Genomic DNA, 26,553 nt, shown 5'->3' with positions numbered 1-26,553 from the left:
ACTTTTGAAGTTTATTTTTCAAATGTATTTGAAATTTGAAGAGTTAAAAAATGTTTTTGCTAGAACAGGGCTCCATACATGCTGATTACACTGTATTCCTTATGTACATTTTATGTACAATTCTTCCATAATCCAATTTCCTTAAACCCTGTCAGGGATAGTCTTACCTTCTCCAGTTTCCAGCCAGATGTGAACTTAAACTGTGTGTCCTCCTGCACCTGGGTGCTCAGTAGGTTAAGCATCTACCTTTGGCTCAGCTCATGATCTAGGTTCCTGGGGATCAAGCCCTCATTAGGCAAGGAGTCTGCTTCTCCCTCTCCCTCTGAGCTCTCTCACAAGGAAAAGAAAGAGAAGGAAAGAAAGTGTCCTCAAAGAAACCAACAAAAAAGGTGAACGTCCATTTAGAACAACTTCTGCTTAGCAGAATGAAAGAAAAGGACTCCTTGTTATTCCTGATCTAAATTCTAACTGGTGGGGCAGCCCCAGTGGTGCAGCGGTTTGGCGCCACCTGCAGCCCGGGGTGTGATCCTGGAGACCCGGGATCGAGTCCCACGTCGGGCTTCCTGCATGGAGCCTGCTTCTCTCTCTGCTTCTCCCTCTGCCTGTGTCTCTGCCTCTCTCTTCGCTCTCTCTGAATGAATAAATAAATAAATCTTATAAAAAAGAATAAATTCTAACTGGTATGCTTAATAATCAGTAGTATGTGTCTTTGCTGCCCTCAGCTGGTGTAGAAACACAGCTCTGTATTACAAGAAAGTCCCCATGGGGCACCTGGGTGGCTCAGTGGGTTAAACATCTCTGCCTTAGGCTCAGGTCCTGGGGTTGAGCCCCCATCGGGATCCATGCCCAGCGGGCAGTCTGCTTCTCCCACTCCCTCTGCCCCTCCAACCTGCTGCTCCTTGTGCTCTAACATAAATAAATAAATAAATAAATAAATAAATAATCTTTAAATGAAAACAAAAACAAAAAATAAATTTCCCCAGTTTGTGCCCCTTAGAAATCGAAACTAACAATTTCCCTGTACCTTGAGAGAGTTTAGGTTTCATTCATAAATGCTGAGGGTTTCCAGCTGCCTAACTCAATAACAACTAGCAGAAGAAGTCACCTTTGTCTTCCTTCTTCAGGAACAGAGAAAGATTTGGAAAAATTCTGGCTTTTCTTTAAGGAAGCTGGCTGGGTTGGAAGAGTCATGCAAGGACTCAAGGACACAAGGACATGTGTCAGAGCATGAACATCCACCCTTGTCCTCACTCCAGAATGCCAATCATTAAACATGTGTGTACAGGACAGTGTTCTAGATCTGAGAAGACTCTCATGCCATGAAATCAAGCATTCCTCTTGCTTGGGCAAAGAGCTAACTGAATGAAAGTAACTGAACACACTTAAATTAGACATCAGTGACCTTTATTAGGTGCAAAGTAGTATTCCTGACAATAGTAATATGCCACTGTTACACCTGTTCATCCATTAAAACAACAGCCCCTCACCCAGAGCTAACAAGATACCATAAAGTTCCCTGTAAGTTCTTTGTGCTCTTCATACAAGTGATGGGAAAGATTAGGACAGCTCATTAATAAAACAGGTTCCGTAGGCATCTTGATTCCTTTTGGTTTCCTCTCAAAGAGCTCCAGCAGACGGCTACTTCAAAGGTTGGTCCTTCTTCCTTTCACCAGCTGTCCTCCCAGTCTAAAGACATCCTGGAAATAAAGCCAACCACAATGAGTCCACGGAACACTGGGAATGTATTCAGCATAAGAAAAAAGTAGATTTCTAGCATCTACCAATAGTTAAATGGAAAAACTCTCACAGTGGTCCTATCAGTAAATAAACCATTTTTTAAGACTCCCAATAATTTACTTGTCAACATCTGAAATCATGTTGAACAAACTGAGAGAGCCAGACGCCAGTCAGCCTGTGCCAATTGGTGCTCCTGTTGACTACAGGTGTCCTCAACAGGCTTAGCATGCTGTTTGGTCAAGAAGACCTGTACTCCTTGTCTGGCTTTCCTTTAGCCACGCGCTGCTTCATCTAGAGTGATCTCCTCCTCAGTGAAAATCAGGTCATGATTTGGTATTGGGTTGATTTGGTATTATTCTTTTGTTCTTAATCAAACAACTGAGACTTCTAAGTCAACAAACTTTCTTGTGGCACCTGGGTTGCTCAGTCAGAGTCCAACTCATCTCAGGGTTGTGGGATGGACTCTGTGTTGGGGTCCTGGCTCAGTGGGGAATCTGCTGGAGATTCCCTCCCTCTCCTTCTGCCCGGACCCCCACCTCCTGCTCACGTTCTCTCTCTCTCTCTCTCAAATAATTGAAATAAATACTGGAGGCAGCTCATTTATTTACAACCCTGACAAACTGCCAACACAATATATGCTTTTTTTTTCTGCTGCAAGAATCAGTGTGTTGCCCGAAAGCCCCAATTGACAAAAGAGGATGCCTTCATAAAAGCTTTTAAAAACTGGGCAAAGAGAGAAGGACAAGACTTCCCATCATCGGCAAATCTGAAATGAGAGTCTTTTCTGATATGGGATAGATTCATAGGTTCTAAAGGGAGAAGGGGCCAAGGAGGAAGTAAGATTCTTCAGCTGGGAATGAGTTTCAGAAGTTGATTCCCAGTGGCCCAGTAGCGTAGTGCTGGTGTGCGGTACTCTTCACAGTACTAGAGGGGCCAAGTTATCATTACATTCAGTCTACGTGGAGGTCCTGTCACCCCCTAGGAAACATATATTGGTGATTCCTGCAAACTGAAACATAGGATTAGCCTTTTGGTTTGGAGGCTAAAATGTCTTTGTCTACCAGGCAAATATGTTTATTTCTTTGGCTTGACTGTAATTTGTCTGGGGATCATCAGCAGCACTGAATGCCCGCTAGCTACATGCAACTACTTTACAAGTCTTGTGTATTAAGTAGCAAAGCATATGAAATAATGTCTCATGTCCCCTCTTGATAAGCATCAGTGGTTTCTGCCATCAGCTCCATGGAACCCCAGATGCTAACTGACCCACACAGAAACCTGCTTGAGAATTGCTTCTGGGTCACTTAATGGATCTGCATATGTGTAAATACTCTGTTGTATAGAAATTAAGGGAGGCCTATGGGTAACACCCCAAACCTTTAACTTTCCTTATGTGCATTCAGAAGGTGGCTTTTGTCGCTCACTTGCTCTCCTCCAGATCTGCTGTTTCCTTTCCTACCTGCCTGTTCTGGAACAGGATAGCCTACACAGCACAGAGCGGCCAAAAGACATAAAGAAGTCTGGGATGCTCAGGTGCCCCACGTGGGGGAAGCAAGTACTAGCTGAAATTCTCAGTGGATCTCAGCAAGGCTTCTGCAAGGTGCTCTAAACAATGCACATTATGCTTCCAAATTAAATCAGGGATAACAGAGTTGCCGGGTGGCTCAGCTGGTTAAGCCTCTATGTTCCACTTAGTTCATGATCTCAGGATCCTGGATTGATCCCAGCATCAGGCTCCCTGCTCAGCAGGAAGTCTACTTCTTCCTCTCCCTCTTTCTGTCCCCACTGCTCATGCTCTCTCTCCCTCTCTCTCTCTCTTTCTTTCTCAAATGAATAAAGAAAATCTTAAAAAACATAGATGTGAGTAATGTCATGCATTGAAGAAAATAGTCTTATAAATCTTTCATCTCATACAAACGTACCTTCAAACTGGTATCTTTCGGAATTCCGTATAATCTGTGTACTAACTCCATAACTTCCCTCTCAACGATTTCTTGACTGGTGCCTTTCACATCGATGTAGTGGCAGTCAGCACTGGCGAAATGGCAGGAAATTGCCTGTACAGGGTGAAATGATTAATATTGGGGGAGAAAAAAAATTTGTTAACAGCAACAACCAAACAGAAAGACTTCTTTTAGAACACCAGCTAGTTCACTAGCATTTGATTTCTAGAATGTTCCATCGTGTCTTGGATTAGTCTCTTTGGGGTTCAGTATCTTTTCTCCCCTTGGTACAGCTAAAAGGCTGACTGAGAAATTCCACGAGGTTTTAAGCTCCTTGGGATACTTGTTTTCAAAATGGGCAGAGAACATAATGACCAGAGTAAGAGGACTTTAAACTTTTTAACATGTGATTTATCTAGCGAGTGCATGTCCTCGAGTCCTAAACAGGAATGGGTTCCAGGGTTCTTCATCCTCTTCTTAGTCACAGAAGTTAGTTACTCAGCTGAGTTTGTGGTGCTTTGTTATTTTAATGTCTAAAGATCAGGGAAATCAACATAAAAAATACCTTGCAAAGGAAAATAATATACACACCCACCCCTTTCAAATCACAAGGACATTTGAAGTCCAAGATCAGTCACATGAGGTATGCATCTTGTGTCCTTCTTAAGGGAAAGGAGGTTACTTGGTTCTCCCCATTCTTTTTTTTTTTTTTTTTTAAGATTTATTTATTTATTCATTCAGAGAGAGCGAAGAGAGAGGCAGAGACACAGGCAGAGGGAGAAGTAGGCTCCCTGCAGGAAGCCCGATATGGGACTGGATCCTGAGTCTCCAGGATCACACCCCGGGCTGCACTTGGCGCTAAACCGCTGGGCCACTGGGGCTGCCCGGTTCTCCCCATTCTTGAAAAGGTTATCAGCAGATAAACTTAAAACTCACTTTCCTAGTCGCATGTTAGTTCTCTTCTCTTGAGATGACCTCACCTCTCAGAAGGGCTGTCTGCTTTGCTCACAACATGAGATTTGTAGACAGTGGAGTCACAAATTCCATTTCCTTTTTTTTTTTTAATTTTTATTATATATTTTTTTAAAAATTTGTTCACGAGAGACACAGAGGGGGGCAGAGACACAGGCAAAGGAGAAGCAGGCTCCATGCAGGCAGCCCAATGTAGGACTGGATACCCGGACTGGGATCACCCCCTGAGCCAAGGCAGACGCTCAACCGCTGAACCACACAGGGTCCCCCATTTCCCATGGAAGCCCCCACACCACACCAAGAAAAAGTGACACCTGAGGCCAGACGAGATAAGTACATTACCATATACGCATTTTTAAGTCTTTTTGTAGGGGTTCATCTTTTCCCAAATAAAGTAGTTCAAAGACTACTGAAAAATTACAAAGTTAGGATATTATCAATCACATTACTTGGTTTCTTATTATTTACCTTTTAGTTTCATACAGTAATCACTTTATACTATATTTTCAGGTTTTGACATGAGATCTTTCAGTATGTTATCCTACTCAGTTTATAACCCTGATCATATAGGAAGTAATATAATTCTCTAACTCATACAGACTTTCAGACTATTTGTCTTAGCTTGCTGTTTTGATACAGATGCGTATACATAAAATTCCATTTTTCATATCCAGTTGAATTTTGACACCAAGGACACATGATAAATGGCCAAATTCATGAATTTCACGAACATTCACATTATTTATGTCATTGTGGCTGTACCCCTGCTTGTACAGTTCTGAGGATCATGTTGGTGGGGAGTCTGATCTAGTCTTTTTTTTTTTTTTATCTAGTCTTTATTTAAAATTTTGGCATTCTGTTCATCAAGATATTTTTTGCATTAATTTTGATTTTCTAAATACTGCCTTAAACTATCATTTAACTTCATTGTTGAGGTTTTTTGCACCATCCCCCGACCCCTGCTAAATTTTCCCTGGAGGAGAGGGCTTTCTTGCCTCACCCTCATCCTGGCCCTGTTGACCTGGTGGAAATATGAATGAATGGAAGATGAAACATGGTAGCTAACCCTGCACCTAGGGAGACAATGGGTGTTGGTGTGACAAACTGGCACGCTTCACTCAACCCCAAAAACCCCCGATATATCATAATAAGAGCCATGTAATGTGGAATAATTTCAGTCCACAGTACTGTCAGAGCTGCTGAATTTTTGAAAAGAGAGAAATCTGGGAATATTGGGAAATTCTGTCAAATTTTAATGTAAGCAATGAAATCAATAGGCTTTTAATATATTCATTGCTATGGGGCAAAAAACATGGCTCGCTGCCAAATCTTATTTCTGGGCAGCCAATTCAATAACAAAGCTATTATAAACTGCCGTCATAAATGGTTCTTATATCCATTTCCCATTTTAAGATTTTAGTACATCATCCATTCTTTCTGTCTCCAAAAGCACAGGCGGCGGGCTACCAAGCAACTCTATGAATGTTCCTAATTCAAGATCAGTAGGATTGGGAACCAGAGGTCACATGGCCTCCTACTGATAACTTAGCAAAAAAGCATGAGGTATCAAATATATTTCCTGGTAAATAAACCAGAGCAAGAGCAGTTTAGTTAAACATCACAAATCTCATAAAGTTTCACATATCTTGACATTTTTGCTTCTAACCTATTCGACTTTGGAAAGCACGGTGATGTAATGCATACCTTGCGGTATCCTTGAGTTTTGTTCCAGCCAGATCCGTGGATGAGCAAAGGATGAAAGAAAACGGTGTCTCCTTTCTCCATCACGAGGTGCACGCGGGGGCTGTTTTCATCGTAGTCCCGGATCCCATAGAACATTAAGTTCACGCCCCCCTAGAACACATAAGAGAACCCAACTCTGTATTTGAGGAACCCAATGACTAACAAGTAGATTTCCTAAGTTCTTCCAAGAAAAAGATAAGCTCAGTCAATCTAACCTCCCACTGTGGTCACTTTGAATCTGAGCAGAAGATGGAAGGCACTGGTCATGATCACAGTTCAGTTGACCCCACCAGGTGCCCCACCCCGAGTGTTCCCACTGAACATAACCCCCACTCTCCTGCTCATCAGAGCTAGCCAGCCTTTCCATGGACTCAGCAGGTGCCTGCCACCCTCCAAAACAATCCGTTTGGCTTAAGTCAGCCACGGCCCACTTCTGTTGCCTGCACCAAACTTTCCCCAAAACTCAACTGAATTTGTGAATCTTACAGTTTCAGTTATATCAGAATCCAGACCCCAGTATTTTCCTTGGCACTAATCCTCAGTGCAAGAATCTAACTAATTGAGACAGAAGGCCTGAAAGCCATATTCTTTACTTCCTACGGACCCCATTCATTCTTCCTGCGTTAACAACCCGTGCTCTTCTCATTCTGACCATCATTATGGGATTTCAAGACCATATTGTCTGATACCTAAAACACTTACCATCTCCTCTCTGGTTTCTCTGCCTCTGGACTCTTACCTCCAGTATATCCTGCTCTAGGCCTCTAGATTATCTTTTTTTTTTTTAAAGATGTTTTTTTTTAAATTTTTATTTATTTATGATAGTCACAGAGAGAGAGAGAGAGAGGCAGAGACACAGGCGGAGGAAGAAGCAGGCTCCATGTACCGGGAGCCTGATGTGGGATTCGATCCGGGGTCTCCAGGATCGCGCCCTGGGCCAAAGGCAGGCGCCAAACCGCTGCGCCACCCAGGGATCCCTAGATTATCATTATTGAAGGAACAATTGATCTCACCATTCATGGGCTCAAAAGCCTTCTATACTCTTCCATCCTCACTAGCTCAGTTCCATACACCATGTAACAGTCATGTGATGGAATACTACTCATGCTTCCCCAGAGTCTTCATTGGTCTCTCTAGCAGAAAAGAGATGAGCCCTCTCTCTTCTTTATGCCAAGAGCCATCAATCAGTGGTAAGAAGTAGTTGGCACTTTACACATGCATGTGGTGTTGCAAGTGTTGACATCTTACCTGTGCAATTGGGCTTGATAATTTCATATCCTATATAGTACCTCCCAAAGTGCCCCACGCTGGTCAGCTTTCCAACACTTCATGAAGGAAAAATGGTTATTTTACCTGACATCCTTGAATCTTCCCTGATCCTAATTGTAAATCCTATAATGATGTTTTGTTAAGAAGGAAATGCCATCTGATTGTTAAAGCTCTTTATGGATAGTGATGTGAAATCAAAACAAACAATATTCTGGTTAAGATTTTCCTCTAGGGGTGCCTGGGTAGCTCAGTCAGTTGGGCGTCCAAGTCTTGATGCCAACCCAGGTCATGATCTCAGGGTGCGAAGTTCAAGCCACATATCTGACTCGTGCTCAGCAGAGTCTGCTTGTCCCTCTCCCTTACCCTTTGTCTCTCTCCTCCCCTCCTCTCCCATGTGCTTGTGCTCTTTCTCTCTCTCTCAAATGAATAAATAAAATCTTAAAAGAAAACAACGACAAAAACAGACAAAAAACAGATTCTTCCTCTGAGCTAGAACATGAGACTCCTAATTCTGGGAAAGGAACAAGGGGTAGTGGAAGGGGAGGCAGGCAGGGCGATGGGGTGACTGGGTGACAGGCATCGAGGGGGACATTTGATAGGATGAGCACTGGGTATTATACTATAGGTTGAAAAATCGAACTCCAATAAAAAAATACAAAAAAAAAGCTACCCTAAAAAAAAAAAAAAAAAACAACAAAAAAAAAATGATTCCTCCTCTACGCAGACATACCTCCCATTGGGGATAATTGTGTGGCTTCAGATAGCCTTTGTGTGTGCCTGGAAGCACACACAGGCAGCCATTGTTCCTGTCGATGTGCTCCATGGCTGTCCAAGCACAGACAATTTTATTGCTGGGCCTGAAGGGGAAGTAGTGCAGATCCTGGTGCAAGGGATGGCGGGATGTCTTCTTGCCTGAAACAGAACCTGCTGTTAACACACACTTGCATCTCAGATTTCATCTCTTTTGCCTGCAAAACCACAGCAATGACTATTCCTACAAAACCCAAAGAAGTGAAACAACATTATTGAGAATCAGTCCAGAGAGATAAACATCAAATTCGAATATCAAATCCACAGGGCAACTCCAGATCCACTACTTTTTTTCTGGGTTTCTGGGAGCCGAGGACTTACTGACACACAACATTCACTAGCAATTCATACACGTCATGAACTCTATTGCATTTTATTGCTTTGTAATTGTGGTTTGGGTATAGAATCTAGTATTCAAGAAAAAAAAAAGTTTGAGTAATTGAAGAGAGCAACCAAATTTGAGGTTTCCTGTTAGCCTTCTAAGTGGCTGATGCAAAAAATATCTGCTAACTAAATTAATAAAAGGCCTCTAAGGGCTCCTGGGTGGCTTGGTGGGTTAAGCATTTGCCTTCTTCTCAGCTCAGGATCTCAGGGCCCTGGGATCAAGCCCTGCATAGGGTTCTGCTTAGCAGGGAATCTGCTTCTCTCTCTTCCTCTATGATGTCTCTCCCTCTCTCTCAAAAAAATTAATAAAATCTTTAAAAAGTAAGAAAAAATAACCCTGTAGTTGACATCTGAAATCCCTACTCTACTTCACGATTCTTATGATACATACTGTTTTAAGACTTAAAAGTATATACACATTTTTTTTTTAAGATTTTATTTATTTATTCATGAGAGACACAGAGAGTGAGAGAGAGGCAGAGACACAGGCAGAGGGAGAAGCAGGCTCCATGCAGGGAGCCTGACATGGGACTGGATCACTGGTCTCCAGGATCACACCCTGGGCTGAAGGTGGCGCCAAACCGCTGAACCACCTGGGCTGCCCTTATTTTATGTTTTTAAAGATCTTATTTATTTATTCATGAGAGTCACAGACAGGGGCAGAGGGAGAAGCAGGCTCCCTGCGAGGAGCCTGATGCAGGACTAGATCCCAGGACCCAAGGATCACCACCTGAGCCAAAGCCATACCCTCAACCACTGGGCCACCCAGGCGTCCCCACATTTGTTTTTTAATGTTCAGCAGTTATACACAAAGCTATAGTTTGAATCCTTGAAACTTTGTCTTACTTTTCCTTTCTTTTTTTTTTTTTTTTTGGCTTCTACTTAACAAATAAAAGCACTTTACCAGAATCTGGAGGTTTGTTTATAAGCATTGCATGCATGGCCATAATATTGGGTCCAGTGAAGCACTCCACATATTTCAGAATCTAAGAGTAAAGGGTACATGAGAAATCAAATAAACAACCACGTAATGCAATGTACACTTATTTGTACACGGGTCAAAATGCACATAGTTATACAAAACACTTGGTAGAAGTGCCTGGGTGACTCTGTTGCTTAAGCATCCATCTCCTGATTTCAGCTCAGGTCATGTTCTCAGGGTCATAGGATACAGGTCTGCCTTGGGGTCCTTGCTCAGTAATGGGTCTACTTCAGGTTTTCTCCTTCTGCCTCTCCCTCTCTATCAAACATTTATTTATTTATTTATTTATTTATTTTAAAGATTTTATTTATTTATTCATGAGAATACACAGAGAGGAGAGAGAGAGAGAGAGGCAGAGACACAGGCAGAGGGAGAAGCAGGCTCCATTCAGGGAGCCTGACGTGGGACTCGATCCCAGGTCTCCAGGATCACGCCCTGAGCTGCAGGCGATGCTAAACCGCTGAGCCACCGGGGCTGCCCTCAAACATTTATTTAAAGAAAAAAAAACAGTTGGTATTTCCCAACGTTGCAAACAAAGAATGAAAAACTCAGCACTGGAAATCTGTAACACTTTGAATTAAACAGTTTTTTTTTTTAAGATTTTATTTATTTATTCATGAGAGATACAGAGAAAGAGAGGCAGAGACACAGGTAGAGGAGAAGCAGGCTCCATGCCAAGAGTCCGACTTGGGACTCGATCCCAGGTCTCCAGGATCATACCCTGGGCCAAAGGCAGCGCTAAAGTGCTTAGCCACCGGAGCTGCCCTTAAACAGGCTTTTTAAGCCAGTTGGAAACCAAACCCCATTTTCTACGAGAATGCAAAGAGTTTCTTCAGCTTTCGACTGGGCGGGCAGGAATGCCCTCCTTTCACCTGACACTGTCCATAGATGCCCAGGGAGAAGGCACCTTCCTCTTCCCTTCAGGGAGACTCTTCATAAGAAGGGACCAACAGGGGCACCTGGCTGGCTCAATCACTAGAACATGAACCTGTTGATCTCGGGGTCGTGACTGCAAGCTCCTCCTAGAGTGTAGAACTCACTTTTTAAAAAGGTGGTAGGGGGACACCATTGCAGCTCAGTCAGTTAAGCACCTGCCTTCAGTTCAGGTCATGATCCCCATGTCCAGCTCCCTGCTCAGAGAGGAGTCAGCTTCTCCTTCTCCCTCTGCCCCTCCCTGCCACTCATGTTCTCTCTTGATCTCACTCACTTTCTCTCTCAAATAAGTAGAATCTTAAAGAGAATAATAAATGAAAGGATCATGAGAGGCCCCAATAACGTGGACCTGCCATGCAGAGCCTAGGGGACAAGAGAACAGCAACAGGGAGACACTTCACAGTCAGGCCACCTCCCTTTCCACAGCTCTTCACTGAGGGCTACAAACCAGACAGTGATAGAAAAGGACACGCAGCAGGGAGTGAGATGAGCAGGTCCCTCCTCCCATGGCGTCTATATTCTGTTGGAAGGATGTTAAATAATGACATGGGCACTGGTGCTTGACCGCAAGGTGCAGTTACAGAGTATGAGGGAGCGGAGGCGGGGTGGGGAGGCTGAATTTGGCCAAAGGTCTGGCAGCAGGTGTGCTCCCTCCTACGTCTAACCCACTAGGGAGGAAAGCACTCAGCTTTGCATGCCTACCACCTGCCAGGGGCTTTATGTGTCAGCCACTTAAGTCTCACAACAATCCCTGAAAAGTAATGCCCCCAGGAATTAAAGATCCTTTAAATGATCATTATCCTGCAGATAATAAAGTGCCCAAGGTGGCAGAGCAATTTCAACGAAAAGGACGGTATTCCATCTCCAGTTCTGTCTGACTCCAAAAAATGAAGCCTCTTCTACTGCTTTCTCACTACTTGATCTCCCGTATAAGCCATATTGGCAATTTGAGCATGAATCACTCGAAATGGTCCAAAATCCTAGGAGTCGGGGCTCATATTTGTTTTTTTTTTTTTTTATAAAGGGTGTCATCTTTTATATTTTCTTGTGATATTTTCTTTGAAGAATATATTCCTCAAATATATTTCTTCATATATTTTCCTTTCCTGTTTCCTGGTTTTAAGTAATCTCTATCGCAACATGGGGCTTGAGCCCACGACTCTGAGATCAAGACTCACATGCTCCATCGGGCCATGCCTGCCCAGCATCTCCTACCAGTATTTTCTAAACTTCAGTGACTCAAGAGACATTTTACCATTTCTAGCATATGTTGCTAACTGCCCAATATTAGTCAATAATTTTCCTAAATTAACTCATGTCTTATCCTGCTAATAATATTTCTGAAGTCATAGGTTTGATGCACCAGCTACTTTTTCCAATACATATTGAAATAAATACCCAACTACTATATCATACCCATCTCCTAAAAGTCATTGCATGAACCAGTAGGTGTATGGTGCACACTTGAGAACAGTGGGAACCATAGAGGCCTCCGGGTCCCCAGGGCCTCAGGCAACACAAGTTGCCTCTAACTTCAAGCTTTTCCTCCTTGATTGCTGCTCACAAGTTCCATTTCCATTGCAAGACTTGAGGTTGGGAAGAATAGATGATTCAGGGACCTTGTCCCCCTTTGTCCCCAACCCAAGGGGCTGGACATGATAGGTGGCCTGCTGTACAGTCTTCTCTCATGAGGAAAATATTCTTTCTTTTTTTATCATTTGTTTAAAGATTTTTTTAAATTTTAAGTAATCTCCACACACAACCGGGACACTTGGGTGGCTCAGGGTTGAGCCTCTGCCTTTGGCTCAGGGTGTGATCACAGTCCAGGTATCAAGTCCGGCATCAGGCTCTGTGTGAGGAGTCTGCTTCTCCCTCTGCCTATGTCTCTGCCTCTCTCTCTGTGTCTCTCATGAATAAATAAATAAAATCTTTAAAAAATAATAAAAATAAAACTATAAGCATTTGAAATAAATGGTTCCTAAACTGTGGTACATTCATACAATGGGATGCTATGCAGAAGTTTGCAAGTATGATATAGATATAGATACACGTGATAATATGTAAGTCATATGGGAAGATGTCTGAGGTCTATTATAAGTGGACAAAACACAGTAACAACCAGTTTGTTCCCGTGTTACACAAAAGGTGGGAACCCTGGAGGCCTCATCGTGATTCATCTAACACAAGTTACCTCTAACTTCAAGCTTTTCCTCCTTGATAGATGCTCACAAGTTCCATTTCTATTGCAAGACTTGAGGTTGGGAAGAATAGATGATTCAGGGGCCATGTCCCCCTTTGTCCCCAACCCAAGGGGCTGGACATGATAGGTGGCCTGCCTGTACAGTCTTCTCTCATGAGGACAATTTTCTTCCTTTTTTAAATTATTTATTTAAATTTTTTTTTCTAAATTTTAAATAATCTCCACATGCAACTGGGACATCGGGGTGGCTCAGCGACTGAGCATCTGCCTTTGGCTCAGGGCATGATCCCAGTCCAGAGATCAAGTCCTGCGCAGGCTCCATGTGAAGAACCTGCCTCTGCCTCTGCCTCTGTCTCTGCCTCTCTCTCTGCGTCTCTCATGAATATCTCATGAATATCCTGAGTATCTCACTTGGTTAAATGTCCACCTCTGGGTTGGGGCTCAGGTTATGATCTTGGTCTAAGGATCCAGCACCTGTCATCCTCTGCACTCAGCAGGGGGTCTGCCTGAGGATTCTCCCTCTGCCTCTCCCTCTGCCTTTTCCCCTTCTCATGCCTAAAATAAATACATAAATCTTAAAAAAAAAAAAGTGCATACCTCTTAAAAACTAAAAAATCCCCCATCGTCTACCAACTAAAGCAGCCAGGTTCCCATTAAGTCAAATTATCTAATAGCACTTGGGGTTATAATTTCTAAAATGTTCTATATGCAAAGTTCCCCTTAAAAAAAAAGTGTGCCATGGGTCAAGGGACACATGAGTGGCTCAGTGTTGAGTGTCTGTCTTGGACTCAGGTCATGGTCCTGGGGCCAGGGATCAAGTCTCACATCAGGCTGCCCACAGGTAGCTTATTCTCCATCTGCCTATGTCTCTGCCTCTCTCTCTGTCTCATGAATAAATAAAATCTTAAAAAACAATAAAAAATCTAAAACCATTCTAAATAAATGATCCATAAACTGTCATACATTTATGCAGAAATTTGCAAGTATGTGATAGATATAGATACGTAAGTGATATGGAAAGATGTGTGAGATCTATTATAAGTGAACAAGACTCGGTGACAACTAGTTTCTTCCCGTGTTACACAAAACGTGGGGGGTTATGGATGCATTTTCAAGGCCATGAAAGAATTGTAGTTGAATACACCTAAAAGCTTGGCAGTGAGTGGGGATGAACGTTGGGAGACTTCACTTTACATTTTCTATATTATGTGGATAACTTTATAAATATGATTTATGCTTAAAGAATGATAATTTTTTAGACAAGTTTAACTCTAAAGACCTACTTGAACCTCTACTACCAGGTTCACAGAAACAAAAGCAACAATAAATGGATGTACAGTGAGTGGGATCTGCAATGTGACTCCTGTTGATATGCCCATATCCAGTGTGAGAGAGGCTCCCCCTCTCGACTGCAGAATTCCCGCCCTTCTCCACCAGGTTAATTACCAAGCGCCAGAGCAGGGTATCTCCACCTGGCCAGTATTGACATTTGGGGCCGGATAATTCATTATTTGGGGGGAGGGGGCTTTCTGTGCATTATAGGCTCCCTGGGCTCCATTAGCGGCATGCCCAGGCTCTACAGACCAAACCTTGTGGCAACCCGACAGGGCTCCAGGCGCCACCAGATGTGCTCCTCCAACTGAGAACCACTGCTCTACAGCCACCAGAGAGGGGCTCAGATAAAGGAAAAGCAGCAATTCCTGGGGCAGGCATGTAGGTGGGCTGTTAACCTAAAAACAAAGAAAACAGAAAGGTTCTCCAACCTCAGGGAGAGTGCAGTATCTGAAGAGTTCCTTGTCGTCTTGGAAGTCTTGGATCTTTGAAATCATCCTTTCACTTGGAATATATTCTGATTTTGCAATGGACACATCTCTCATTATTATCATTTGTTTTGGTTTCACCTCCCCTCTGCAGATCCTTTCAAACTGGTCCCTAGGAAATGAAATTGGCAGATGATGTCATTACTGCAGGCTCCAGGCACCTGCCTGGCCAGTTCTGTGGAAAGATCCACAAAGATTGAGGAGATGGTGTCTCTGCACCAAGTTGACCTCCAGACCAGGCTGAGCAGCTCTGAGCATAGGGAGGAGGAAATGGCCAGCTCACAAGCCCCTGCCTCCTCAATGTGAGGCCAGAATTCGCTGTGAGAACTCACATCTTCCTTAGCCTAAGAAAACAGTGGGGAAAATCTGTGATTTGGTTGCATCTGAGTAACAATGGCAAATACTTCTCTCCTCCATTCCATGGGCCAGGCCAGGTTGGAAGCACTGTGTGCGTCTTTTACTTTATTCAGTCCTCACAACAACACTAGGGCTCAGTACTATTATCCCCATTTTACAGATGAGATAGGAGAGGCATGGAAAGTAAGTTGCACCAGGGCACACAGCATTTAGTAGAAAGGCTCAGATTAAAGCCAGCCCTTCCTGCTCCAGAGCTCATGTTCCCAACCACTTCCCAAGGAACCAGTCCCTGAAAAATATCTGAACACGCACACACTACTCTTACTACCCATGTTCCCATTGCAAACATAGAACATATTTCTTAAAATAACAAAAGGTTACTGTACCTAAAGCGTTGAATGTCCGTGTCAGACACCAAATTTTTAATGACAAGAAACCCATTTTCTTCATAAAATTTTCTCTGTTCTAGGCTTAGGACATCATTATCCTGAGTATACCTAAAGGAAAGAAAACTTTCAAATAAGTCCAACTGAAAGATCACAACCCAACACTATGTATCAAGAACCTGAGAAATGTTTCTACTACTCTTCCATCTGGCATTTCTATTTTTTATTTACTCTAAGAAAATAATCTGAACCTTTTTATTTAATGTCTAATCGTTTCTTTTAAGTTTGTTCATTTTTTAAAAAGTAATCCCTATATCCAACCCATATCCATATCCCATATGGAGTTTGAACTCATAACCCCAAGATCAAGAGTCACGTGCTCTTCTGACTGAGCCAGCCAGGAACCCCTAAACTCAACATTTATTTAAAAAAGGTTTAAATCCAAAACATTAACTACTGTCACCAAAAAAATAGAAGAATAATTAATTACTTATGTCCACTCAATGTGATAGATAGGACTCGGGCTTTAAAAGTGAAGAGCATGTGCCCTGGGGTGGCTTAGTCGGTTAGGGGCCAACTGGTAATTTCACATCAGGTCATGATCTCATGGGTCCTGAGATTGAGCCCATGGCTTACTATGGCCTCAGCGGGGAATCTGCTTGAGATTCTCTCCCTCTGTCCCTCTCACTCGCTACCCTTTATGCTTTCTCTCTCTTAATTAAATAAATCTTTAAAAAAAAATGAAGGACTTAATAGCAGGGACAGTGCTTATAATAGTAAAATATACTTAGATTTGCACAAAACCAAGACACTACTTGAAAAAAATGAAGAGAAATGTTTTTAAAAACACTTTTTTTTAAGTGATTGCCTTATGTAATGGAATTATGAATGATTTTTTAAAATTCCTTTTATTTCTCTGATTTTGTCATTTGTTTTGTAAGGAATAAGTATGGTTTTTTAGGTGAGAATCAAATCCAGTAGATTTTATATTTTAATTTTATTTTAAATATAACAGATTTTATGTTTTATATTAAATCATACATTCTCAGAAGAAATCAAAGTTGAAAAATCCAAGTCTGTTTATGCACAACTCAGAGCACCCCATCCATTAATTTACATCAGAATTGTGGCTCTATGATAATATTCCATGGATATCATGTCTTCTCCTACAAAGATAATTTAAGATAAACCAAAGATACTACCTAATAGGGCAGTATGACCACACACTAAGGGCTAACTTCAATGAGGTGTAACATGCCTGAATGTGAAATAACCAGGGTAGGGGATCCCTGGGTGGCTCAGTGCTTAGCACCTGCCTTCCACCCAGGCCATGATCCTGGAGTGCTGGGATTCAGTCCGGATCAGGCACATGGAGCCTGCTTTTCCCTCTGCCTGTGTCTCTGCCTCTCTGTCTCTCTGTCTCTCTGATGAATAAAAAAATAAATAATCTTTAAAAAGAATTAATCAGATTATACACTTCTAAAATTTTTTGCCTTTCTGAATGTTAAAATACATATAAAAATTAAGTCAAGGTCTTCAACATTTTCCCTAGGTTTAATTAGAACAAGTCCAGGCAACAGAGGATTTCTATAATGAATTATTTTTTTAAATATTTATTTATTTATTTATTTATTTATTTATTTATTTATTTATGAGAGAGAGAGAGAGAGAGAGAGAGACAGGCAGAGGGAGAAGCAAGCTCCATGCAGGGAGCCGACGCAGGACTCGATCCCAGGTCTCCAGGATCAGGCCCTGGGCTGAAGGAAGGCTCTAAACCACAGAGCCACCTAGGCTGTCCCATGAATTATATTTTTAATTTTATTTATTCTCTTTAGGGAGGGAGGGAGGGAGGACAGGCAGGGCAGGGTGAGCAGAGAGGGAAAGGGGCAAGCAGACTCCCTGCTGAGTACAGAGCCCTCCATGGGGCTCCATCCCACCATCCTGAGACCATGACCTGAACAGAAATCAAGAGTCAGACACTTAACCCACTGAGCCACCCAAGCGCCGCACCCCCGTGTAATAAATTCACCAGACAACATAATATGTTGTATTTTATATCTTAATTCCCACTAGAAAAAGCTGTGTATATGTATATCATATGGTTTTTAATGACCATTAGATCTACTTACTGGAATTGTGGAGGATGGAAGCTGTTTGGAGACACAGCCCCCGAAGTGGGGTAAGCTACCTACGATATGAATTAAGGCAAATAAAATTAAATTTCAGAGTCAGCATTTTCTGGAAACCACAGTTGGCCCTGGATTAGCCCTCATCCAGGAAGACACACAGAGCTGATGACAGGTATGCACCCTTGCTTCCATCATTTCAATTCACAAAATCCTGAGGAGGGGCTGGAAGCCCCAAGACCTTTATCAGCATTCCTGCTGCCCAGAGCAGGTGGCCTAGACCCCTGGGCTCAGTAACTGGTCCAAGGTCACCCAGCAGAGAATGGCTGAGCCCACACTTGAGCCATCACTGTTTCCTTCATAGATTTCCCTGGTTTATTCTATGTGACTATTCCTTCCACTAAACTGCTGAACAAATAAACATTGTAAGGTTCATGTCTAACAGTGAGGAGCAATGTATTCTTCAAAAGAGGTATTGAAGTTAGTGACAGTCCAGACCAAAATAGGAGAAGGAATATGGCTCGTTAAAAAATTAAACAAATAAAGAGTCTATTAAATCAACAGGCTCCACTCCAGAGCTGAGCCAGAAACAGGAATCAGATGCCTCATGGACTGAGCCACCCAGGGGCCCATGGTATCAAATGTTAACCGTAGTACCAGACTGGACCCAGTTATCCCTAGTCCCAGTATGTTGGTGCTTCTCACTGTTGGGCATGTATCCGAAACAAGTGAAAACAGATGGCTGGGCCCCACTCCCAGGTGTTTGGAGTCCAGGGTCAGAGATGAGCCTGGAATCTGCCTTCCTAGCAAGTTTCCAGCTGCTGTTGACGGTGCCCGTCCGGGAACACACTGCTTTAGTTAAATGGCTTCGGTCAAGAGTGGCCTCTCCCCTGGCCTGGGTTTCTGCTTTCTGGCCCGTCGGATGAGATCACATCATCAGCCTTGTGGGAGGGCGGCTGGACTTTCGTTTACCGCTGCATCGAGGCTTGGAACTCAGAGCAATCCTACAACAGCTAGTCTCATTTGTAGGAAAGATGCAGGACCCTGCCCACAGCAGGACAGAGACTAGTCCCGGGCTGAAGGGAAAATCGCGTGCAGCGTTTCCCAGGCTCCCCGAAGTGGCCCCCAGAGGGATCAGGAGACCCGGTTCTATCCGGCAATTGGGTGTCCCTGCCCTGCAGCGACGTGTCCTGGATGCCACAGCAGCGCTGCCCTCGTGAAGGCCGAGGCCGCGGAGAGCGCGGGCCCCTGGGCTTGGCGGGCGGCGGGGCGGCGGGCGCGCACGCAGGTCCCGGGCAGGAGGGGAGCGCCGGGGCCGCGGCCAGAGCGGGCTCCCCCGCGGAGGGGGCCGGCCCGGCCCGAGGCTCCCGCTGCCGCCCGCCCGGCCGCCCCGGGCAGCTCCGCGCGCGGTGCCGGGCCCGTGCTTCGCCTTTCCCGGGCTCCGGGCGGCCGCGGCCAGAGGCCCGGGGAGCTGCGCGCACGCCGCCTGCTCTCCGCCCGCAGCGCAGGGCCCTGGGCCGGGCCGGCACGGAGGCCGGGGGCTGGGGGCGCGCATCAGCCCCGGGCCCGCACTGCCCGCGCCCTCCGGGCGGCCGGATGCCCCCTGCCGCCTGCCCCCTGCCCCCCACCCCGTGCCCCCCGCCCCGGGCGCCCGGAACAGGCGGGACCATCACGGGGACGCGGGCGCCGACCCAGGGGACCCTGGAGGCCACCCCTCCTGCAGCCCGAGCTCCCGCAGCCCAAAGGATACGCCGGCCCTGGCCGAGGGCTGGCCGAGGTGTCCCAGCGCGACGCGCAGGCGAGCGGCTGCCTGGCACTGGTTCATGGCCCCGACGGGAGACGACAGGAGACGGCTCAGCAGGGCCTAACAGCTGCTGCAGGGCTGGGCGTGGGGGGGTGGGGGCTGATGAGGAGCAGTAGTGGCCCAGGTGGAGGGCCTGGAGCTCCCGGATTCTGCGTGGTGCGGAGATGCCCCGGGCCTCCTGGGTCCACGCACTGGGCGCCCCGGGCGGAGAGGATGGATGCCCGCACACCCTGCTCCTCCGTCGCAGAGATCCTCACTGCCTCCCAGAGCAGAGCAAGTGCTTTTCAAGGGCTTCAAACCCGGTGAAGGTCGCCCAGGGAGAAATGAGCCAACACATCACCCACGCTCCCAACTGGGACTTTCAGACTGTTTAATCCCACGTGACTGGGCCCGTCCCTGTGCAGATGCTCTGACAGTTCACATGGTCGTTTACGGGTACAAGTAACGTGCTGATCCAAAGAGGAATTTGGGCATCCAGTCTGAGGTAGCCAAACATATTGGCTTCTCATTCAAGAAAAAGAAAGTCCCTGAAAGAATGATTCTGTGAAGCTAGTGTGATCCACAGTCTAGTATTATTTTAAATTTTCTTTAAAAAATAGAAATGATTTTTCTTTTTCTTTTTTTTTTTTAAGTTTATTTTTTAAGTAACCTCTTCCCCCAACCTGGGGATTGAACTCAACACCACAACATCAATCTATGATCCACCATGTGCCCCTTTCTTCCTTTCCCTTCCCCTTTCCCCTTCCCCTTCCCTTTCTCTTCCCCTTCCATACTATTTTCCATAATGACTATAAGAACTAGAAATTGTTTCTGTAATATCTTTTCCATCCAGTCTCTGCAGATGATCAACATAGCAACTCATTGGTTTTTTTCTTCCTTATTTTTCTCATTGTTTCGTTGTCTTAAGGAGTTACATCAGGAATGTCTCACTTTAGTGCATGTTATCATTTGTTTAAAAAGATTTTATTTATTAATTTGAGAGAGAGAGAGAGAGAGAGAGAGAAAGCAGGGGAGAGGAGCAGAGGAGGAGGACAGGCGGCCTCTAAGCTGAGTGCAGAGCCTGAGATCATGACCTGAGCTGAAATCAAGATTACGATGCTTTAAAATTAATTAATTATTAATTAATTAGTTAATTAATTAACTTAAAAAGAAAAGATTCAGGGCAGCCTGGGTGGCTTAGTGCCGCCTTGGGCCCCAGGTGTGATCCTGGAGACCTGGGATCAAGTCCTGAGCTGAAATCAAGATTCCGATGCTTAAAATTAATTAATTGATTGATTGATTGATTAACTGAAAAAGAAAAGATTCAGGGCAGCCTGGGTGGCTTAGCGCTGCCTTGGGCCCCAGGTGTGATCCTGGAGACCTGGAGTCCCCCAATGTGGGACTCAAACCCTGGACCTCAGATCACACCCTGAGCTGAAGGCAGATGCTCAACCACTGAGCCAGCCCGGTGTCCCTCAAGTGCTGTCCCTATATAATGTGGTGAACTGCCATCCTCACAGAAAAAAGCAAGCCAGGACTCAGAATTGTTAGCTGCTGCCTATTTCATCTGAGGCAGGGTGGAGAATCGTCAGCATCCAGAGCAAGGCTTGCCTTCAACCTCACCTTCGGGTTCTGTATTATTTTTACATGATTCCTCCTTACCCAGACTCTCAAATCTGTTTGATTGACAGCAATGTCCTGATCCTTCCCTCAGTAGCTCTTAACCTCATCTCTCACAGATTGATCATCACAGGCGGGCCCCCAATCCTGAACTCGTTGATTGGATTGCCAAGGGTTTTCAGGAGAGGCACTTCTGTGTATCATAGTTAAAAATGAAGTATCTGGCCCTTGGCAGGTATAGGAAAGAGAATCTCCATCTTTCTGATTCCAAAAAGGTGCTGCTCCTGGACTGGGCCTGGGTGACTAGGTGAGTCCTTATTGCCCTCGTGTGGTGGAAAGTGGGTACTGCTAGGAAGGAGAAAATGTAACCTGAGTTCAGGCCAAAGCAAATAATTTTTATTATTTATTTATTTATTTATTTTTATTCATAGAGATGCAGAGAGAGAGAGAGAGGCAGAGACACAGGCAGAGGGAGAAGCAGGCTTCATGCAGAGAGCCTGACGTGGGACTCGATCCAGGGTCTCCAGATCACACCCCAGGCTGCAGGTGGCGCTAAACCACTGCGCCACCGGGGCTGCCCCCAAAGCAAATTATATGGGGGTCATGACCCTTATCCCCACAGGCCCTGAACCGTTACTGGCCTTCCAGACCATTGGGAAAGACAGTGAGATGAAACTACCTACACCTGTAGTTTTAATGTTCCCCCAAAATACCCCCATTTTACAAGTGTGTGAAAATCCCTGTCCTCTCTACCCTAAGGTGTTTTACAATGGATCTGTTTAAGTTTATAGTTGTTATAAAAGATGAAGGAAATCTTTGAATACTTCCAAGTATTATCTGCCTTTTTTAAATCAGAGGATGCTGGGTTTAAAATTTTTCATTTAAGATCCCATGGGGATCCCTGGGTGGCGCAGCGGTTTAGCGCCTGCCTTTGGCCCAGGGCGCGATCCTGGAGACCCGGGATCGAATCCCATGTCGGGCTCCCGGTGCATGGAGCCTGCTTCTCCCTCTGCCTGTGTCTCTGCCTCTCTCTCTCTCTCTCTGTGACTATCATTAAAAAAAAAAAAAATCCCATGGGGAATTAGAACTATAATTTCTCCTTAGGTAACTTGATGAACGTTCCTAGTTTTTAAAAACAGCAATTTGGATTATTTGGAAATTCCCTAAGTAGGCATCTTTAATAACTGTGCTATTAAAATAAAAATGTTTTAGAACAATTGAAATAGAACACAATGAAACATAAGCATGATCGCAAGAATGATCATTTCTTTCTCCTTCAGCATTTGGTAATTATTCATTTCTTAGTAATGTTGGAGCAATGTGCTTGAGATTGAGTCCCACATCGGGCTTCCTGAGAGGAGCCTGTTTCTCCCTCTGCCTATGTCTCTGTTTCTCTCTCAGTGTCTCTCATGAATAAATAAATAAAATCTTGGAAAAAAAGATTTCTTAATAATGACCATATTTGACCAGCTAAGAAAAAAAATAGCATGATCTAAGAACCTTGAATTTAATTGCTCAAGAGTTGTGCACCCTTAAGACAATTTTTTAAAAGATTTTATTTTTAAGTAGTCTCCACACACACACAGCTCAAAGTCACAACCCCGAGACCAAGCATTGCATGCTCCATCAACTGAGCCAGCCAGGCACCCCAAATCAATTTCATGATATGAATGAGAAATTGCAATCAGTCCCAGATTCAAAAATGCCAATCCTTCTTGAAAAGAATAGATGATCATAGCCAGGTAATTTAGTACCAAGTTTTAAAGTTAATCAGATTCATTCATGTACCAAACAGAAGCCAGCACATTGGCCATCTACCTGCAACTAGGCCCGTACTTGGCTTTCTCAGCTACTGTAGGATAGTTCAGCACTGCCAACAAAAGCCAGACCTCCCCTTGTGCAGTAACCTCTATCTCCTGTCTTGATTCTTCCAGAATCTTGTTCAAAAGACTCTCATCTTCTCCACCTTGTTGGATCTCCCCCTGCCATCAGCGTATAAACATGCTGCTAGGGTACAGGGTGGCTCAGTGGGTTAAGCATCTGCCTTTGGTCCGGTCATGATCCTGGGGTCCTAGGATTGAGCCCCACATCAGGCTCCCTGCTCAGTGGAGAGTTTCCTTTTCCCTTTCCCTCTGCCTGCTGCTCTACCTACTTGTGTGCGCACTCTTGCTCTCTGTGTCAAATAAATAAAATCTTTTAAAAAACAAAAACCAGGGACGCCTGAGTGACTCAGCAGTTGAGTGTCTGCCTTCGGCTCAGGTTGGGATCCTAGGTCCAGGAATCGAGTCCCACATCGGGCTCCTGCGGTGAGCCTCTCCCTCTGCCTCTGTCTCTGCCTCTCTCTCTCTCTCTGTGTGTCTCTCATGAATGAATAAAGTATTTTTAAAAAATCTTCAAATCTTGGGGCACCTGACTGGCTCAGTCAGAGGAGCATGCCACTCCTGATCTCAGGCTCGTGAGCTCGAGCCCCACATGGGGCGGGGAGATTACTTAAATAATAAAACTTAGAAAACTCCTCAAATTTTATTAGCTAGGGTATGGATGTACAATATCTAGGTTTTCACCATTCCGAGGATTAACATTCAACAAAACTTAAGGTGAATGGACTGGACACAGGAGTATCTTCAAAAATTGTCTGTATTTCAGTGACTGAGTATACCAAGGAAAACTATATTTGGGTTAACATGAATGGGGATATTTCTGATCTATGATTGGAAATTATGATAGGAAATTATGTCCAGGATCTATTAACTGGGAATAAACATGTTGCACAACCATATATATGACTATATATAAGTACACGCCAATTTTTTTTAAAGATCTATTTATTTTAGATTGAGAAAGACCGAGAGCACAAGCAGGGGGAGGGACAGGGGGAGAAGGAGGAGAGAAGCAGACTTCCCACTGAGCGTAGAGCCTGACTCTAAAATCATGAGCTGAACCAAAATCAAGAGTCAGATGCCTAACCAGGGCACCAGGGTGGCGTCCCTATGCCAGTTTTTTTTTTTTAAGTTCCACCTCTCATTTAGTATTTCTCTTAGTTTTGCTCACTTCAATTATTTTATACTGTTAGTTCTTTCATCCTATAAAAAGTGCCATGAAAATGCTATGGCTAGAGTCAAGGCACTCTGATCACCTGAAATCATCTGATCACCTGTGGAGGTCCTGCACCTGCGGTTTCAGTGTCACAATGTCTGCAATTAATTTATGAGAGTGGCTCTACCAAAACAATAAAGGAATGGCTGTGTGCATACATTATAGACAGAGAGAAGGCAGGCGTTGTGGAATATCAACAACTTAACATTTCTAGAAGTATCCATGGTACTACTTTGTTAATTTTTAAAATTTTTCGAAGTAAAAAGTTGGGCATCAGAAATAAATGTCACCCGCATTTTAAGCACCCCACAAACGTAATGGAAGTGGAGTTACTAGATCAATTTGACTGGCTAAGGTGGATGATGGCTATTTAATTTTATGACTTTTAATTTTTTAAGATTTATTCATCTGTTTGAGAGAGACAGAGCTCTCATGTACCCACACACAGGAGCAGGGAGGGGCAAAGGGAGAGAATCTTCAAAGAGACTCCCCACCTAGTATAGAGCCCAATGTGGGGCTCAACCCCATGACCCTGAGATCATGACCCAAACGGAAACCAAGAGCTGGATGCCCACCTGGCGGAGTGATCCAGGCACCCCTTTATAACTTTAAAAAATGTCCATGTTGGGCAGCCCCAGTGACCCAGTGGTTTAGTGCCACCCTCAGGGGTGTGATCCTGGAGACCCGGAATTGAGTTCCACGTCAGGCTCCCTGCATGGAGCCTGCTTCTCCCTCTGCCTGTGTCTCTGCCTGTCTGTCTCTCTCATGAATAAATAAATAAAATCTTTAAAAAAATAAAAAATAAAAATGTCCACGTTAACAGTCTTATTCTAATATTTGAGAAATCTTTATAGATGTATATCTGATTCCTTTGTTTCTTAACATGCTAGAAATAGAATCTAGCGTTTTATTTAAAACTTAAACAGTTCATGGATGGACCTAGAAGGTATTCTAAGTCAGAGAAAGACATACCATATGATATCACTTGTATGTAGAATCTCTAACACAAAGAAAAAGCAGAAACAGATTCATAAATACAGAGAACTGACAGTTGCCAGAGGGGAGAATGGTGAGGCGAGGGGCAAAGTGGGTGAAAGGGAGTGGGAGGTAAGGCTTCTAGGGATGGACAAGGTAAGATACAGGGAGCACAGGTACAGGGTTTGACTGCTATAATTTTCTTAATTATCCAAAATGGACCAAAGCGGGGCCATGTTCTAGAAACCTACTGTATGCAATTCTCTTTTAAGAACTAGGCAAAATACAAGAATTGATCATTAACTTACCATTTCATAGATCTCCATGAACTTGTAGGTGCATATGCTTATGTTCTTCAAATACAGAATAAAAAATACATTGGCTGTTCTGCAACCACATCACTAGTAGAGTGAATTTTCTATTTCCTTCCACCAAGTGTTGGCAGGCTTCATTATATGCAGTCCTCCCAACCATGAAACTCCCTCCACAGGCAACAGGACTTGGAAGGGCAATCAGATACCATCTGAAACCAATCTGAAAACATCCCGTGTGTACGGAGTCAGAGATCAAATATTTAAGAACTTAAAAATAGGAAATACAGGGCAGCCCAGATGGCTCAGCGGTTTAGCGCCATCTTCGGCCCAGGGCGTGATCCTGGAGTCCTGGGATTAAGTCCCATGTCGGGCTCCCGGCATGGAGTCAGCTTCTCCCCCTGCCTGTGTCTCTGCCTCTCTCATGAATAAATAAAATCTTTAAAAAAAAAAAAAAAAAAAAAAAGGAAATACAGGAGACCTTACAGAGAATAGTCCAAGACCTATTCACCCAATGTTCACTCACCTATCCAAAGCAACTGGCAGGTGTGGATTCCAGCACCTCTTGAACCTGTCTAGATATCCAGGAGTACCCTGTCCCACTGATGGCTTCACTTGATGAAGGCCAAGTAAAACCATGGGTCACTGGGTTGAGCCACGTTTAGGTTTAAGACATGGAGACTCAACCAAAGGCAAAAATGGTATTTCCATGCTCCACGTTCAAGAATTGGCTTTTGAAACTGTTGGTTTACCTTGTGGACACTGGCATGTTCAACAGTTGCATTGTTCATATGAAGACTTCTAATAAGGAAGGTACAAATTACTGTTGAAAAGTATATTATCTATGCAACCAATACCTCATCTAGAGCAAAAGGGTGCTCTGAGTGTAGGGAATGAGCTCAAGGAGGTAGGTTGGGGGAAATCTAGACCTCGCTCTACGTACGCACATACATGTACACACAACACAGGTACGTATCTGAAGCATCATTATCTATGCTTGCTTTATTACTTCTGAAAATAAAGAAAAGCATCGCAGTGGTAGTAGAGTATAGCTATTCTGGTCTCTCTTTACAGAATAAAACTGTAAAACTTAGAATTCGGTTATA

At 44.1% G+C, this 26,553-nt stretch overlaps 1 protein-coding gene across 1 annotated transcript; it reads right to left on the bottom strand.

The window, feature by feature from the left end:
* Window positions 1-1,387: 1,387 nt before the first annotated feature.
* LOC140597921 (phytanoyl-CoA dioxygenase, peroxisomal-like) lies at window positions 1,388-19,820 on the bottom strand. Its single transcript, XM_072749504.1, has 9 exons — window positions 19,413-19,820; window positions 17,666-17,724; window positions 15,537-15,647; window positions 14,737-14,905; window positions 9,763-9,844; window positions 8,395-8,576; window positions 6,357-6,506; window positions 3,660-3,794; window positions 1,388-1,697 (listed from the first exon to the last, which is right to left on the bottom strand). The coding sequence occupies exons 1-9, from the start codon at window positions 19,485-19,487 to the stop codon at window positions 1,644-1,646; spliced, it is 1,017 nt and encodes a 338-aa protein (XP_072605605.1). The 5' UTR covers window positions 19,488-19,820; the 3' UTR covers window positions 1,388-1,643.
* Between the last annotated feature and the right edge of the window lie 6,733 nt (window positions 19,821-26,553).

The sequence above is a fragment of the Vulpes vulpes genome, chromosome 2, assembly GCF_048418805.1.
Source record: "Vulpes vulpes isolate BD-2025 chromosome 2, VulVul3, whole genome shotgun sequence".
Taxonomy (NCBI): Eukaryota; Metazoa; Chordata; class Mammalia; order Carnivora; family Canidae; genus Vulpes; species Vulpes vulpes.
The sequence above is the reverse complement of the archived record's forward strand: the minus strand, read 5'-3'. Positions and strand labels throughout refer to the sequence as shown.

Excerpts from the sequence above, each read along its gene's own strand:
- LOC140597921 (XM_072749504.1), bottom strand. The coding sequence starts at position 19,487 with ATGAACCAGTGCCAGGCAGCCGCTCGCCTGCGCGTCGCGCTGGGACAC. Across the intron at positions 15,648-17,665 it reads TTCCATCCTCCACAATTCCA|GTATACTCAGGATAATGATG; the intron begins GTAAGTAGATCT and ends TCTTTCCTTTAG. Across the intron at positions 14,906-15,536 it reads ACGGACATTCAACGCTTTAG|GGACCAGTTTGAAAGGATCT; the intron begins GTACAGTAACCT and ends TTCATTTCCTAG.